This window comes from Hemitrygon akajei, chromosome 11 (genome assembly GCF_048418815.1).
Source record: "Hemitrygon akajei chromosome 11, sHemAka1.3, whole genome shotgun sequence".
In the NCBI taxonomy this organism is placed as follows: domain Eukaryota; kingdom Metazoa; phylum Chordata; class Chondrichthyes; order Myliobatiformes; family Dasyatidae; genus Hemitrygon; species Hemitrygon akajei.
In genome coordinates this window covers 51,869,252-51,885,301 of record NC_133134.1, presented here as the reverse complement: position 1 = coordinate 51,885,301, position 16,050 = coordinate 51,869,252, and the positions used below count along the sequence as shown (strand labels likewise).

General features: G+C 41.4%; 1 protein-coding gene across 1 annotated transcript in view; it reads left to right on the top strand.

Moving 5' to 3' along the window:
* Positions 1-16,050, top strand: part of flii (FLII actin remodeling protein) — a 62,217-nt gene that overhangs the window by 20,768 nt on the left and 25,399 nt on the right. Inside the window, exons 15-18 of the mRNA XM_073060853.1 lie at positions 1,891-1,970; positions 3,143-3,217; positions 9,977-10,060; positions 11,705-11,876. Of these exons, the coding sequence (XP_072916954.1) occupies positions 1,891-1,970; positions 3,143-3,217; positions 9,977-10,060; positions 11,705-11,876 (411 nt within the window). The remainder of the gene's footprint in view (positions 1-1,890; positions 1,971-3,142; positions 3,218-9,976; positions 10,061-11,704; positions 11,877-16,050) is intronic.

Genomic DNA, 16,050 nt, shown 5'->3' with positions numbered 1-16,050 from the left:
TTTTTACTAAAATCAATTGAAACACCTTGACTGCCCACAGATAATCTCCATTTAGCTAATTATGTGACTTCTGAAACCAGTTGGCTGCACCAGTGTTGATTTGGGGTGTCATATTAAAGGGTGGGGTGTGAATAGTTATGCAATCAATTACTATGTTTTGTATTTGTAATCAATTTATATCACTTTGCAGAGATCTGTTTTCACTTTGACACAAACGAGTTTTTTTCTGTTGATAGTGTTTTTTTTTTAAAAAAAGAATCCACTGTGATCCAATGCTGAAAAACAATAAAACATGAAAACTTCCAAGATGGGTGGATACTTTTTATAGGCACTGTATATTTGATTTGTAACCACACTTTGTTAAATTGAAGACCAATCTGCTTAATTAAGAAAAAGCTCAGTAATAAAGCACCTTTTATGACTTCAATGTATTACATTGGTTTCATCCAAATAGTTTAAAAAGGCTGTGACAATGGATATGTGACAGCATATCATACAAAAGTCTGTATTATAGACTGAAGATGAATTTGCCCAGTGTTCCATAGAAACTTCCCTGTTCTTCGAAGTGATGTTGTTTTTTCTGCAAGCACCCAAGGGTGCACACAGTATGCTCTAAACAATTAGCAAGACCCAGTGGAGCACTTGAGTTTCGATCCTCCAGATGGGTCTGGAACCCATGTCCAGTGAGCCAGGCAAGAATGATATTGCTGAATTTAATTTGCTTCCATTCAAATGTTCAGAGCACTAAACTAGTTTATATTAAACTTTTTGTATTAAGGATATATTGTATAATTACTGTCAGCTACAAGCTTGTTGAAAGAAGGGGGCATGGAAGTAGAAGGATTAAAATTAAGTAGCCTGACATACTTTATTGGACAAATGCTGAAGTCCTCCAGGAAAATGGTAATAGGCATTAGTAAGTCATATTGAGTCAGGTTGTCTGGCTTGATATCTGTCTCAATTTTGCCTTGCAGTTGTAGTCTCAGTGGCATTGCATAGGCTGACCACATGTTGCGCTTCCTTCCGTTGCATGGGGAGTCATGTGACCAGCCCTAGTGGAGGCTGATGGTGTATCTTCCTTTCACAGATTGACATGGAAACCTGGAGATGCTGCTTGGAGTAGGGCAAGGCTTTGTACCAACATCTAACTTTAAGTTGGTACAAGGGTGACAAATGTCACCAAGGTTTCCACTACAATCATTTGGTGGAGACGTAGATGTAGGAATTTAAAAACTTTAAAAAAAAAAATAAAATTGTTTGCCCACTCTTTCTCTCTTGTTGGTACATTTTTAAATAATGTACTTTACCAATTAAGCTTATTTTGTCTCCAGCTGTCAACTCACTAATGCCAACTTAATATAATTACATATGCAAATTGAAATCTTGTAAATCAATAGTCTCATGATTGGCTGACAAAATAAAGATTTTTTGCTGCCAATAGTCGCAGATCAGTGGAGGTGAAGAAGGGCAACTTTTTCCAATCAGGCTAATTTTTGTATTCTTTTCTGATTATGTTTATTCTTGCTTAGATCTTAATTTCATATTGCCCATCATTGGCTGTAAATGGAAATACTAATAGTAGACCATTGTGACTTTGAACCTGCTGTTAAGGGTTTAGTGAAGAATTGTTTTCTACATATTATGGGCTGCTCCTGGGACCAAATTAAAATGTTATAAGCAATTGCAATTCATAGTAATTAGCTTGTAGTGTAATTAATCAGTTTTAAATTGAAACTCCTGTCAGGATTGATAAGATCACCAAATATGGCACCTTGTTTCTTGTAAACAGGTGCTGATAATGTACCCAATAATGAACATTGTCTTCAATTGTGTAAAAATCATATCTAATGAATTCAACCTTTTTAATTATGATTTTTAAAATATTTGTAGATATTTGATAGCATCGCCTACATTGAAGGAGGAACAGCAAGTGGCTTCTACACAGTAGAAGAAACACAGTATATCACCAGGTAAAGAACAGGAGAACTGGTTTGCAGTAAGGAAGATGAGAATGGAAAGAGTGTAATGGTAGATTACACTTTAACAATTTTATTACATAGTGTATATAGTTATACAACCTGAAGACAGGCCATTTGGCCCACTATATTTATGTCAACTACTGTGCACCCATCCGTTTTAATCCCATTTCTAGCACTTGGCCTGTAGCCTTCAATACCTTGTCAATTCAAGTGCACATTTAAATACTGTAAGCAAAGTTGCTTTCATTGCCTTTTTGCAGTGCGTTTCAGGTACTTGCCAGTCTGTGGTTATAAAGAATTCCTCTCAGATCCCCTTTACATTTCTTCCCCCTCAAGTCCGTCTCCACTAGTTTTTAATTCACCTCTAATTGGAGGAAAAGATCCATCTTTAATGTTTTGAATTCACTACAGCACTCCAATTGTCCTGATAATTAGCACTTAGAGATTTTTGCAAGCTGGGTGAAAACTATCTATTAACCAAAATTTGGAAATATTACAGTATGTTCAGTACATTTGTTTTAATTTAGTGGTTCTCTACATTGAATATGGGGGCAAGAGTTGAAACCAATGTCTTGAAGAGAAATGTTTAGAAAGTGTGGAAAGATTCATCCAGGATGCTCTACTAGTATTCAACTCCCAACTTTATTTTAAAATTGTACATTAGGTTTACATTAGGGGGAATAAAAGAATTGCATTTATGGGACATCTTTCATGATCTTCAGTCATCTAAGAATCTTTCATAGCTAATAAAATATTTTAAAGTGTAGTCACTGATGAAAGAAAAGTAGCTGTGAATTGATTTTCAAATGACTCTTTTGATGTAACTAAATGTCAGAGTTGAAATGATGAGATTGCACTAAAAGCTTTTTTAAAGGAATTTACTGCCATTCTCAGTAAATATTTAATATCTAAATTAAGTTTTCTAAATTTTAACCCTACTATAATCAACTGAATGTTGTCTAATAATAACTTGCTGATTAATGTTGAAAGGTCTTTTTCCCAAAAGCCTAGTCTAACTTGATGTTTTGCTCATTGCAGCAACTTTATTAGCTCAAGACTGAACACTCAATTTAAGTATTACAATTTACTGACTCACTCATCTTTTGGCTCGTATAAAATACTTGTCTTTACTGCTCCCTCTTCCCCACCCCCACCTGCTACAGGTTGTATCGATGCCATGGTAAAAAGAATATAAAATTGGAATCTGTTCCACTTAAAGCCTCGAGTTTGGATCCTCGGTAAGTTGTTGAAGCACTCTCAGCAGGAGTTATTTCAGTGACTTTTCTTGTACTTTATTTGATAAGATGGGTAAATTCACTTGTGGTGTTCTTAATTCATCATGTCTGATTATCCCCAGCTGCAGGTTTGCTTTGCTTTCAACGGTAACCAAATCTTAGGGCTGCATACCACAATAAGTTTACAGATGACACAGATCTTGGTAATCTTGTGAGAGGAAAGTGATAAGTTGCAGTCAATACAGTCTTGCGGACTGGGCAGACAAGTAGTGGATAAAGTTGAATCCGGGGAAATGTGCATGTATGCATTTGGTAGGAAAATTGAGGAAGGACAATAGAATGAGGGATTAAGTTCCAAAATTAATGTAAGGAGTAGAGATCTGGTGGTTATGTTCACATCACTGAAAGTAACAAAGTAGCTCAAGAAAGCATTAAGTAGATTGAGCTTTATCAATTGAGGCATAGACCATTTAAACATGCTAACATTTATAAGATGTTGGTATAGTATCAGCCAGAGTATTCTCAGATCATCTCAGTGTAGAAAGCACAGTAAACTTCATGCCAAATAGCAAAGGTATTTGAGGGTCCAGAAAAGATTTGAGAAGCCTCCTGAGTTGAGATATTACAGTTACAAGGATAGATTAGAGAGGAGTGGGCTGTTTCATATGTAGAAAAGTTAAGTATTCAAGTCGGGGTGTCATATATAAAACCCTAGTTAGACCATATTTGAGTATTGCGTACATTTCTAGTCACTGCGTTACAAGAAGGATGTGGTGGCTGGCCAGATGTTGCAGGAGTGGATCATCAGGATGTTGCTTGGATTAAAAAGAAAATTTAGACAAACTTGTCTGAAGCATTGGAAGTTGAGGGGTGACCTAATAAAGGTATATAAAACTGAAACACAGGGTAGATATTCAGAATCTTTTTCCTGAGTTGTAATGTTAAATACTAGAGTGAGAGGGGAAAAGTTTGAAGGAGATTTACAAGACATAAAAAAAATTTTGTTTTTTTGCAAAGACAACACCTCATTCTACACAACTTCTGCCATCTCCAATGGGATCTTACCACCCATTCTCTCTGCTTTCCATAGGATTTCCTCGTCCATTTGTCCCTCCCCACTAATCTCTGTCCTGGCATTTATCCCTACAGCAGCCAAAGTGCCTCACCTGCCCATTCACCTCCTCCCTCCTTCAGGGTCCAAACAATCCTTCTAGCTAAGGCAACACTTCACTTGCAAATCTGCAGTGTTCAGTGCTCCTGATGCGGCCACCTCGAAATTGGTGAGACCCGTCACAAATTAAGGGGCTGCTTCACTGAGCATCTTCGCTCCATCCACCAAAAGCAGAACTTCCCAGTGGCCAAACATTTTAATTCAAACTCCCATTCCTGTTTCGATATGTCGGTCCATGGACTCCTCTTGTGCCACAATGAGGCCACCCTTGGTGGAGGAGCAACATCTTGTATTCCATCTGGTTATCCTCCAAACTGATGGCATAAATATTAATTTCTCCTTCTGTTTAAAGAGAAAACAAATTCTCTTCCTCTCTGCCCGTCCTCCATCTTACCCGCTCTTCCCTCTTCTCACCTGCCGATCACCTCCTCCTGGGTTCCCCCCCCTTTCCCTTTCCCGTATGGTCCACTCTCCTCTCCTATTAGATTACTTTCTCTCCAGTCCTTTGCTTTACCAACTCATCTGGCTTCACCAATCACCTCCAGCTATCCTTCCCCTCCCTCCACCTTATTCTGCTGACTTCCCCCTTACTTTCCAGTCCCGAAGAAGGGTCTCTGCCCAAAACATCAATTGTTTGTTCATTTCCATAGATGTTGCCTGGCCTGCTGAAGTTCCCCAGTATTTTGCATGTGTTGCTTTGGATTTCCAGCATCTGCTGAATTTCCTGTTTTATAATGGGTGCCTGGAATGTGCTGCTGAGGAAAGAGGTGGAAGCAGTGGCTAGCAATGTTTAAGAAGCACTTAAACAGGAACATGCAAGAATTGGAGGAATATGGATCACGTGCAGAGAATGGAATTAGTTTAAATTGGTATTGTTGTCAACATGGACAAAATGGTTCAGAGTCTGTTCCTGTGGGGGGGGGGGGGGGGGTGTTGGAACTTCGTTGCTTGAGTTGAGAGTCAGCATGGAATCAATGGCCCAAGAGATCAAGTAAAGTCACTTTTATTGTCATTTCGACCATAACTGCTGGTACAGTACATAGTAAAAATGAGACAACGTTTTTTCAGGACCATGGTGTTACATGACACAGTACAAAAACTAGACTAAACTACGTAAAAAAACAACACAGAAAAAAAACTACACTAGACTACAGACCTACCCAGGACTGCATAAAGTGCACAAAACAGTGCAGGCATTACAATAAATAATAAACAAGACAATAGGGCAGTAAGGCGTCAGTCCAGGTTTTGGGTATTGAGGAGTCTGATAGCTTGGGGGAAGAAACTATAACATAGTCTGGTCGTGAGAGCCCAAATGCTTCGGTGCCTTTTCCCAGACGGCAGGAGGGAGAAGAGATTGTATGAGGGGTGTGTGGGGTCCTTCATAATGTTGTTCGCTTTGCGGATGCAGCGTGTAGTGTAAATGTCCGTAATGGTGGGAAGAGAGTCCCCGATTATCTTCTCAGCTGACCTCACTATCCACTGCAGGGTCTTGCGATCGGAGATGGTGCAATTTCCGAACCAGGCAGTGATGCAGCTGCTCAGGATGCTCTCAATACAACCCCTGTAGAATGTGATGAGGATGGGGGGGTGGGAGATGGACTTTCCTCAGTCTTTGCAGAAAGTAGAGACGCTACTGGGCTTTCTTTGCTATGGAGCTGGTGTTGAGGGACCAGGTGAGATTCTCCGCCAGGTGAACACCAAGAAATTTGGTGCTCTTAACAATCTCTACCGAGGAGCCCTCAATGTTCAGTGGGGAGTGGTCGCTCCGTGCCCTGAAGTCAACAAGCATCTCTTTTGTTTTGCTCACATTAAGAGACGGGTTGTTGGCTCTGCACTAGTCCATTAGCCACTGCACCTCCTCTCTGTAAGCTGACTCGTTGTTCTTGCTGATGAGACCCACCAGGGTCGTGTCATCGGCGAACTTGATGTGGTTCGAGCTGTGTGTTGCAGCACAGTCGTGGGTCAGCAGAGTGAACAGCAGTGGACTGAGCACACAGCCCTGGGGAGCCCCCGTGCTCAGTGTGATGGTGTTGGAGATGCTGCCTCCGATCCGGACTGACTGAGGTCTCCCAGTCAGGAAGTCTAGGATCCAGTTGCAGAGGGAGGTGTTCAGGCCCAATAGGCTCAGCTTTCCAATCAGTTTCTGAGGAATGATTGTGTTGAATGCTGAACTGAAGTTTATGAACAGCATCCGAACGTATGTGTCTTTTTTTGTCCAGGTGGGTTAGGGCCAGGTGGAGGGTGATGGCAATGGCATCTTCTGTTGAGCGGTTGGGACTGTATGCAAACTGCAGGGGGTCCAGTGAGGGGGGCAGCAGGGTCTTGATGTGCCTCATGACGAGCCTCTCGAAACACTTCATGATGATGGATGTGAGTGCAACGGGACGGTAGTGATTTTGTCAGTGAGAACATCTGCTAGCTGGTCTGACATCCTCTGAGCACTCTACCAGGGATATTGTCTGGTCCAGCAGCCTTCCATGGGTTGACCCTGCACAGGGTTCTTCTCACGTCGGCCACAGTGAGACACAGCACCTGGTCACTTGTAGGAGGGGTGGACTTCCTCACTGCCACATCATTTTCTGCCTCAAAACGGGCGTAGAAGTTGTTCAGTGCATCTGGGAGGGAGGCATCACCGGCACAGTCAGGTGATGTTGTCTTGTAATTGGTGATGTCCTGATTGCCCTTCCACATGCGCCGTGTGTCACTGCTGCCCTGGAAGTGGCTGTGGATTCGCTGGGCGTGTGCACGCTTTGCCCCTCTGATGGCCTTGGACAGTTTGGCCCTTGCTGTTGTTAGGGCTGCCTTTGTCGCCTGATCACTTCATATGCTGTTACCATCCTAGCTGTCATCATTGCTAATGGTTTTCAGGGCTTACATATGAAGAATAATTATCCACAACAGTTAACCCTGAACTTCTACATTTGGCCAGTAGGGAGCATTCTAATATGCTGCATCACAACATGGTATGGACACTGCTCTGTGGCAGTCAGGAAGGCTTTACGATAGGTACCGTAGTTAAAACTGCCCGAAGCATTACTGGCCCCAGTGTGCCTGTCATCAAAGATATACAGTGCCTATTAATAAGTATTCAACCCCCCACCGAAGTTTTCATGTCTCATTGATTTAATATGGCACAGTATGTCTTTGGATACAACAGTGGACTTAATATGGCTTTTTTTTTGACACTGATCAATAGAAAACAACTTTTATCAAAGTGAAAACAAATCTCTACAAAATGATCTAGATTAATTACAGATCTAAAACAATTGATTGCATAATTACTCACACCCTTCAAGTCAGTATTTAGTAGGTGCACCTTTGGCAGCAATTACAGCCTTGAGTTTGTATAGATTGGTCTCTATCAGCTTTGCACATCTAGACACTACAATTTTTCCCCATTCTTCTTTACTAAACTGCTCAAGCTCTGTCCGATTGCACGGGTATCGTGAGTGAACAGCCCTTTAAGTCCAGCCACAAGTTCTCAATTGGATTGAGGTCTAGACTCTGACTTAGCCACTATTGTTTTTAAGCCATTCCTGCGCAGCTTTGGCTTTATGCTTGGGATCATTGTCTTGCTGGAAAACAAATGTTCTCCCAAGTCACAGTTCTCTTGCAGACTGCATCAGGTTTTCCTCCAGGATTTCCCTGTGTTTTGCTGCATTCATTTTACCCTCTACCTTCACAAGCCTTCCAGGGCCTGCTGTAGTGAAGCATTCCCACAGCGTGATGCAGCCACCACCATGCTTCACAATAATTATGGTGTGTTTTGATGATGTGCAGTGTTTGGCTCGCACTAAACAGCGTATGGTCTGAATGCCAAAAAACTCAATTTTGCTTTTATCAGATCATAGAACCTTCAAGCTGACTTGAAGGTATGTGAGTCTCCCACATACCTTCTGGCAAACTCAGGCTAGGATTTCATGTGAACTTTTTTCCCCCAAACAGTGGTTTTCTCTTAGCCACTCTCTCATCTCAGCAACTGAAGCTTCTAACTCCTCCAGAGTTGTTATAGGTCTCTTGGTAGACCCCTTCTTGCACGGTCGCTTAGTTTTTTGATACAGCTTGCTCTAGGAATATTTAGAGCTGTACCATACTCTCTCCATTTCTTGATGATTGACTTAACTGGATTCAGTGACTTGGAAATGTTCTTGTATCCATCTCCTGACTTGTGCTTTTCAATGACCTTTTCGTGGAGTTGCTTGGAGTGTTCTTTTTGTCTTCAATGTCTAGGTTTTGTCAGATACTGACTCCCCAGCAGTTGGACCTTGTAGATACAGGTGTATTTTGAATGCAATTAATTGAAACTCATTGACTGCACATGGTTGATCTCTATTTAACTAATTACGTGACTTCCGAAAGCAATTGGCTGCACCGGTGTTGATTCAGTGTCATATTAAAGGGGGGGGGGGGTGCAGGGAATATTTACGCAATCAATTATTTTGTGTTTTATATCTGTTATTAATTTAGATCACTTTGTAGAGCTCTGTTTTCACTTTGACATGAAAGTGTCTTTTTCTGTTAATCAGTGTCAAAAAAGCCAAATTAAATCCACTGTGAATCAATGTTGTAAAGCAATAAAACATGAAAACTTTCATGGGGGGGGTGTGAATACTTATTATAGGCACTGTTTACACAGAAAGGTGTCTGGAAAAGGCCAGCAAAATGATGACTGATCCCACCCTTACTGCTCATGGACTGTTTGTCCCACTCCCATTAGGGAAAAGGCTGCAGAGAGTCCAAGCCAGAACCACCTGACTCAAAAACAGTTGCTTTCCCCAAGCAGTAAGGGTGATCAACACCTCCACCCATCATTCCACACTCCCCCACCACCACTACTTTATCACTTCCTGTATCTTTATGTATTGTGTTTAATTTTGTACTGCATTGGATCTGGGGTAACAATTATTTAATTGCCTGGTCTGCTGGGTTCCTCCAGCATTTTGAGTGTGTTGCTTGGATTTCCATTGTCTGCAGATTTTCTCTTGTTTGTTAACTGTTATTTTATTATTTACATTGTGTACTAGAAATGACATTAAACTATCTTGAACTTGTAGGGTGGGGGGAAGCAATCCTGTAGCAGGCCATCAGTCGAGCAGGCTGGGGAGAATGGCTGCTCGGAAATGTACAAACAGTAGTTGCACAAAACTTGTTTTCCCCACCTCTTCCGTTTTGATTGTTGTGGTTAAATGCAGCTGCTCGACAAAGCAGGCTGAGATCAGAAATGTCGGGAAGTCATGAACAGTACCCTCCATTGAAGAGTGAGTTAATGACTGTCACGCTCTCTGACTTTTTTTTCCCCTTTAGGAACCATGGAAAATATGTAGCACAGAACAAGATCATTTGACCCATTGTATATCTGTACTATCCTAATCCCACAGTCAGTGCTGTTCAAAGTATACATTCGTCATTTTTCGGTATTTCTGTCTCTACCACCAGCTGGGTGAGAACCCTGAACCTAACAGTGATATTGTCAATAAACCACTTTGATGATAAGTAATGAAGAACTGCTATAAAACTTCTAACTCTTATTTTCTTTATTGAATATAGTCACCTTTTAGGATGTTAACTATTTACCTTTTATCCCCCAGCTTTGTGTTTCTCCTTGATCACGGACTTGAAATTTATGTCTGGAGAGGCTCCCAGGCCACCTTGAGTGCAAGCACCAAAGCTAGGTAAATGCATCTGGAGTGTTGTCTATGATATTGTTCACCAGAAAAGGACATAGAATACAGAAGGATGCAGCAAGACTATTTCAGGTGTTAAGGAGATCAGCTACAAGGAAGGATTGTAGAAGCATCAGTTTACTTAAAAGGTTATGGGAAGCCTCCCAGTGGTAACCAGGGCATAAATGTTTCCAAATTTCAGTCCAAGTACATTACAGAAGAGCTGATTGAAATTTTCACAGAGGATAGTTGCTCAACTGACTATGTTTTTGAAGGGTTTCCTTCAAACAATTTTGAAGCTAATGGTGAGCTGGATTTGAAGGTGAGGTCTGTATTTGACTGAATTAACACATTAATTAAACTTTACTATTTTTGTTTGCCCCCTTAGATGCTTACATTGCTCCCGATGAGTAAATTAGTTACTAATACAGTGGCAAGTGTAAATGATTTTCAGTTGTGGGGGTCTGGAATGCACTGCCTCGGAAGGTAGTGGAGGCCAATTCTCTGGATGCTTTCAAGAAGGAGCTAGATAGGTATCTTATGGATAGGGGAATCAAGGGATATGGGGATAAGGCAGGAACCGGGTATTGATAGTAATTGATCAGCCATGATCTCAAAATGGCGGTGCAGGCTCAAAGGGCCGAATGGTCTACTTCTGCACCTATTGTCTATTGTCTACATAAGTGCAATGTATTAATGAGGTGAATCCACAATATTACTTAAAGGTCAATCTGGCAGTGGAGCTAGAGACAGTAAAATTAAATTTATGTTATTATAAAATACCCAAAGAATTTTTTTAAAAAAGTACTTATTTGTATTTATTTTCAGCTAAGACAGTGGTATCAAATCATTAAGGGCAGGAGAGATGCAGTAACTTGTTGCCTGGATGGGTTACATTGAATGGGCTATTTGGTCTTTTCTCATATTAGAATTTCCTTAAGTTCTTTTTTTACTCTATTGTTCACCATATAAGAGGTGGCATCTTCAATCCTGGTAACCTCCAACCTGATGGCATGAACATTGAGTTCTCTAACTTCCGTTAATGCCCCTCCTCCCCTTCTTACCCCATCCCTTAATTATTTATCCACCCTTTTTTTTCCTCTCTCTGCCCCTCTCACAATCACTCCTTGCCTGTTATCCATCTCCCTCTGGTGCTCCCCTCCCCCTTTCTCCCTTAGCCTCCCATCCCATGATCCTTTCCCTTCTCCAGCTGTGTATCCCTTTTGCCAATCACCTTTCCAGCTCTTAGCTTCACCCCACTCCGTCCTGTCTTCTCCTATCATTTCAGATCTCCCCCTCCCACTTCCAAATCTCTTGCTATCTCTTCTTTCAGTTAGTTCTGACGAAGGGTCTCGGCCTGAAACGTTGACTGTACTTCTCCCTATAGATGCCGCCTGGCCTGCTGTGTTCCACCAGCAATTTTGTGTGTGTTGCTTCAATCCTGATGAACTGCTTTATGAGATTAATGAGATGAGATCTGAGTCCTGCTGATGGAAATACTAAGATGGCAGCCAGCTGTTTTTTTTTCCCTGTAAGGTCTATTTCCAGTTTGTGTTTATTTGAGTTTCAGTAGGATGACAATTCTGCAAGGACCACTGTTGAATATATTGAACTGTTTAATCATGGTTAATAATGAAATTTCTTGCCTTTCAGGCTATTTGCTGAAAAGATAAATAAAAATGAGAGAAAAGGAAGTGCAGAGATTATACAATTAACCCAGACTCAGGAAACACCAGAATTCTGGGAGACACTGGGAGGACAGCCTGAGCAGATTACATGTCATGTGGCAGACAATTTCAAGCCAGTAAGGCCTAAGCTTTATAAGGTAAAAATAAGACAGTATAACTGGCTGAAAGGTTTTTTTTAAACCTTTCTTGGTTCTGCTTTTAGTATAATGCATGTATTCTGTGCGTACTGTCTTTACTCTTTTGGAATGATGTATTGAAAGGTAGTAACATTTCTATTCCTCCTCCCCTCAATTCCCCACCTGGTTTACTCTCTCAGTTAAATGCAGTGCTACTAGGGGTCACATGAGACTGGCCAGGACTTCTTTTCTGTCCTAAATGTGGCACAATTATTTTACCTGGCTACAACAACACTGAAGTTGCGATCTGTTGGACTTGCATCTGCGTCCTAGTGCTGTAGCATTTCCTCTTCCTTGTTCACAGATGCTCAGTCTAGCTGGAGGCTTTTTGTCACCAGTAATAATCAGCTTGTAGAATTCTGAGATACTGGAAGACAATCAACCCATCCTGTTGAGCTATTAAGTATCTTTAAAACAAGTACTTTGGGGTAATTATTGTTTGCAAACTCCTTTGTGTCACTGTATCGCGCAAATCATGTTCCTACTTGTTTGTTTTTTATTGTGCCTGCTTGTGTTCATGTTTAAGTTAATTATTAGAATTTATTTTGCTAATCACTGAACTCCAAATCCTGCTGCTAATTGTTGTGCATAACCAGGATTTGGATAAGACAGAGGCTAATGCCTGTTAATCCTTTCTGTGGGGTCAAGTAGAAGCTGGCTATGTGATTTGGCATTAATTTAGTTTACAGCATGGTGCATGTTATATGTTTTCTCCCATGCTGCTTTACTCTTGGTTGCTAAGTGGCTTCTTTGCAGTAAGTACAATGTTGTAGCAGAATAGAGTACATGCACTTCCTTCCTGTGCTTGAGCTGTGTGTATTTGCTTTCACCCTAGGTGTCCATTTTTGATCTGTTTGCTCCCGACAATGAATATTAGTAACAAATCTATCATGTCATAGCCCAGAATCTTGGACTGTCCAGAATGGTTCATTGCTATTAATCTGATAATAATTAGCTAACCCTGACCCTTTTCTTTCAATGTGTTTTCTCTACTCTTTAATCTCTTTTTGAATACAAAAGCCAGCAGCTGGGCTCAGAGTGAGGCTTTCCAGCCTTTTGTAACTTGGTTGGAAACTAGATGATGTAGTTGCTCACTTGGCCCTGAGCAGGTTCAGCAGGTTTGGCAGCAGATGCAGAACCACTATCTGCTAACATTTCAGGGCCAGAACACTTCATCAGACCTGCTGAGTATTTCTAGCATTTTCTGTTTCTATTTCAAATTTCCAGCACCTACAGTTCTTGATTTCCATTAGAAAAATGGTATGTTCAGGGCTGTGACTATTTTTTGAAAAAAATTTGTCCAGAGATCTAGTTTAAAGATGACTTTTTTTTTGACAGTGACAAAATTGTTTGTAATTTCTTTTGTAAAGTTGTTTGGATTTTGTTTTAAGAATTCTTTAACATGAAGATTCTGTGTATAGACCACCAATGAGATATGGGCCACACATTTTAATTCCACGTCCCATTCCCATTCTGATATGTCTATCCATGGCCTCCTCTACTGTCAAGATGAAGCCACACTCAGGTTGGAGGAACAACACCTTATATACCGGCTGGGTAGCCTCCAACCTGATGGCATGAACATTGACTTCTCTAACTTCCTCTTTAATGCCCTTCCTCCCCTTCTTACCCCATCCCTGATATATTTAGTTTTTTTCCCCCCCTCTTTTTTTCTCTCTGTCTGCCCATCACTCTGCCTATTCTCCATCTCCCTCTGGTGCTCCCCTCCCCCTTTCTTTCTCCCGAGGCCTCCCGTCCCATGATCCTTCCCCTTCTCCAGCTCTGTATCACTTTTGCCAATCACCTTTCCGGCTCTCAGCTTCACCCCACCCCCTCCGGTCTTCTCCTATCATTTTGCATTTCCCCTCCCCCCTCCTACTTTCAAATTTCTTGCTATCTTTCCTTTCAGTTAGTCCTGACGAAGGGTGTCGGCCCGAAACGTCGACAGTGCTTCTCCCTATAGATGCTGCCTGGCCTGCTGCGTTCCATCAGCATTTTGTGTGTGTTGCTTGAATTTCCAGCACCTGCAGATTTGCTCGTGAATGAGATATGGGTCTTAATTAGGCCATTTGGCCCATTAAGTCTGCTCCACCATTTCATCATAGCTGATTCATTTTCCCTCTTAGTCCCAATCTCCTGCTTTCTCCCTGTATCCCTTCAGACCCTGCTTAATCAAGACTATACCAACCTGTGCCCTAAATATACCCAATTTTTGCTTCCATAGCCGCCTGTGGCCACAAATTCCTCAGATTCACCACTCATTTCATGAGGAAATTCATCCTCTTCTCTGTTTTAAAAATAAATCCCTCTATTCTGAGGCCATGTCCTCTGTCCATGTCCCCCCTACCCCCTATAGAAAACATCTTCTCCACATCTACTCTATTTAGGCCTTTCAACATTTGATAGGTTTCAATGAGATTTTCCTTTCATTCTTCTGAATTCCAGTGAATAGAGGCCTAGAGCTATCAAACGTTCCTCATATAACAAGCCTTTCAATCCTGGAATTGCTTTTGTACATCTCTTGAACCCTCTCCAATGACAGCACATCTTCCTTAGATAAGGGCCCTAAAATTGCTCAAGTGAGGCCTCAGTGACTTATGAAGCCTCAACATTACATCCTTGCTTTTGTATTCTAGTCATCTCAAAATGAATGCTAACATCAAATTTGCCTTCCTCACCCCAGACACAACCTACAGATTAACCTTTAGGGAATCCTGCACGAGCGGTTCCAAGTCCCTTTGCACCTCAAATTCTCTCCATTTAGAAAATAGTCTGTGCTTTCAGTTCTTGTACCAAAGTGCATGACCATAGACTTCCCAACACTGTATTCCATCTGCCACTTATTTGCCCATTCTGTCTAAGTCCTTCTGAAGCCTCTCTACTTCCTCAAAACTACCTGCCCCTCCACCTAACCTTGTACTGTCCTCTAACGTGGCCACAAAGCCATCAGTTCCATTATCCAAGCCATTGACATATAACATAAAAAGAATCAGCCCCAACACAAACTCCTGTGGGACACTAGAAGTCACCAGCAGCAAGCCAGAAAAGGCTCCCTTTATTTCCACATTTGCCTAAAGCCAATCAATTCCATCCATACAAGTATCTTTCCTGTAGTACCATGGGCTCTTAAATTGTGCCAAAGGCCTTCTGAAAATCTAAGTACCCAACATCAACCGATTCTCCTTTGTCAAAGTGCTTGTTATTTCATTAAAGAATTCCAACAGATTTGTCAGACAAGATATTTTCCCTTAAGGAAACCATGCTGATTACGGCCTATTTTATCATGTTCCTCCAAGTACCCTGAAACCACATCCTTAACAATCAGCTCCAACATCTTCCCAACCACTGAAGTCAGACTAACTGGCCTATAATTTCCTTTCTTCTGCCTCTCTCCCTCCTTGAAGAGTGGAGAGACTTTGCAATTTTCCATTCTTCCAGAACCATGTCAGAGTCCATTGATTCTTGAAAGATCATTACTAATGCCTCCACAACCTTCTCAGCCACCTCTTTCAGAAATCTGGGGTGTATGCCATCTGATCCAGGTGACTTATCTACCTTTAAACCTTTCAGTCTCCCAAGAACCTTCTCACACACTTCTGTTCCCTGATGCTCTTGAACTTGCATACTGCTAGTACCTTCCACAGTGAAGACTGATGCAAAATGCTTATTCAGTTCTTCTGGCACTTCCCTCAGTACTACCTCCAGAATTACTTTCCAGTGGACCAATATCAAATCTCGCCTCTCTTTTACTATTTGCATATCTGAAGAAACACTTGGTATCCTCTTTCACATTATTGGCTAGCTTACCTTTGTATTCCATCTTTTCCTTCTTTACGACTTTTTAAATTGCCTTCTGGTGGTTTTTAAAAGCTTCCCAATCCTCTAACTTCACACTAATTTCTGCTCTACTATATGACCTCTCTTTGGCTTTTATGTTGGCTTTGAGTTCCCTTGCCAGACACTGTTGTGTTATCCTGCCTTTAGAATACTACTTCCTCTTTGGGATGTATGTATCCTGTGCCTTCTGAATTGCTCCCAGAAATTCCAGGCATTGCTACTCTGCTATCGTCCAAGTAGTGTTCCTTTCCAATCAATTATGGCCAACTCCTCTCTCATGCCTCTGTAATTCCCTTTA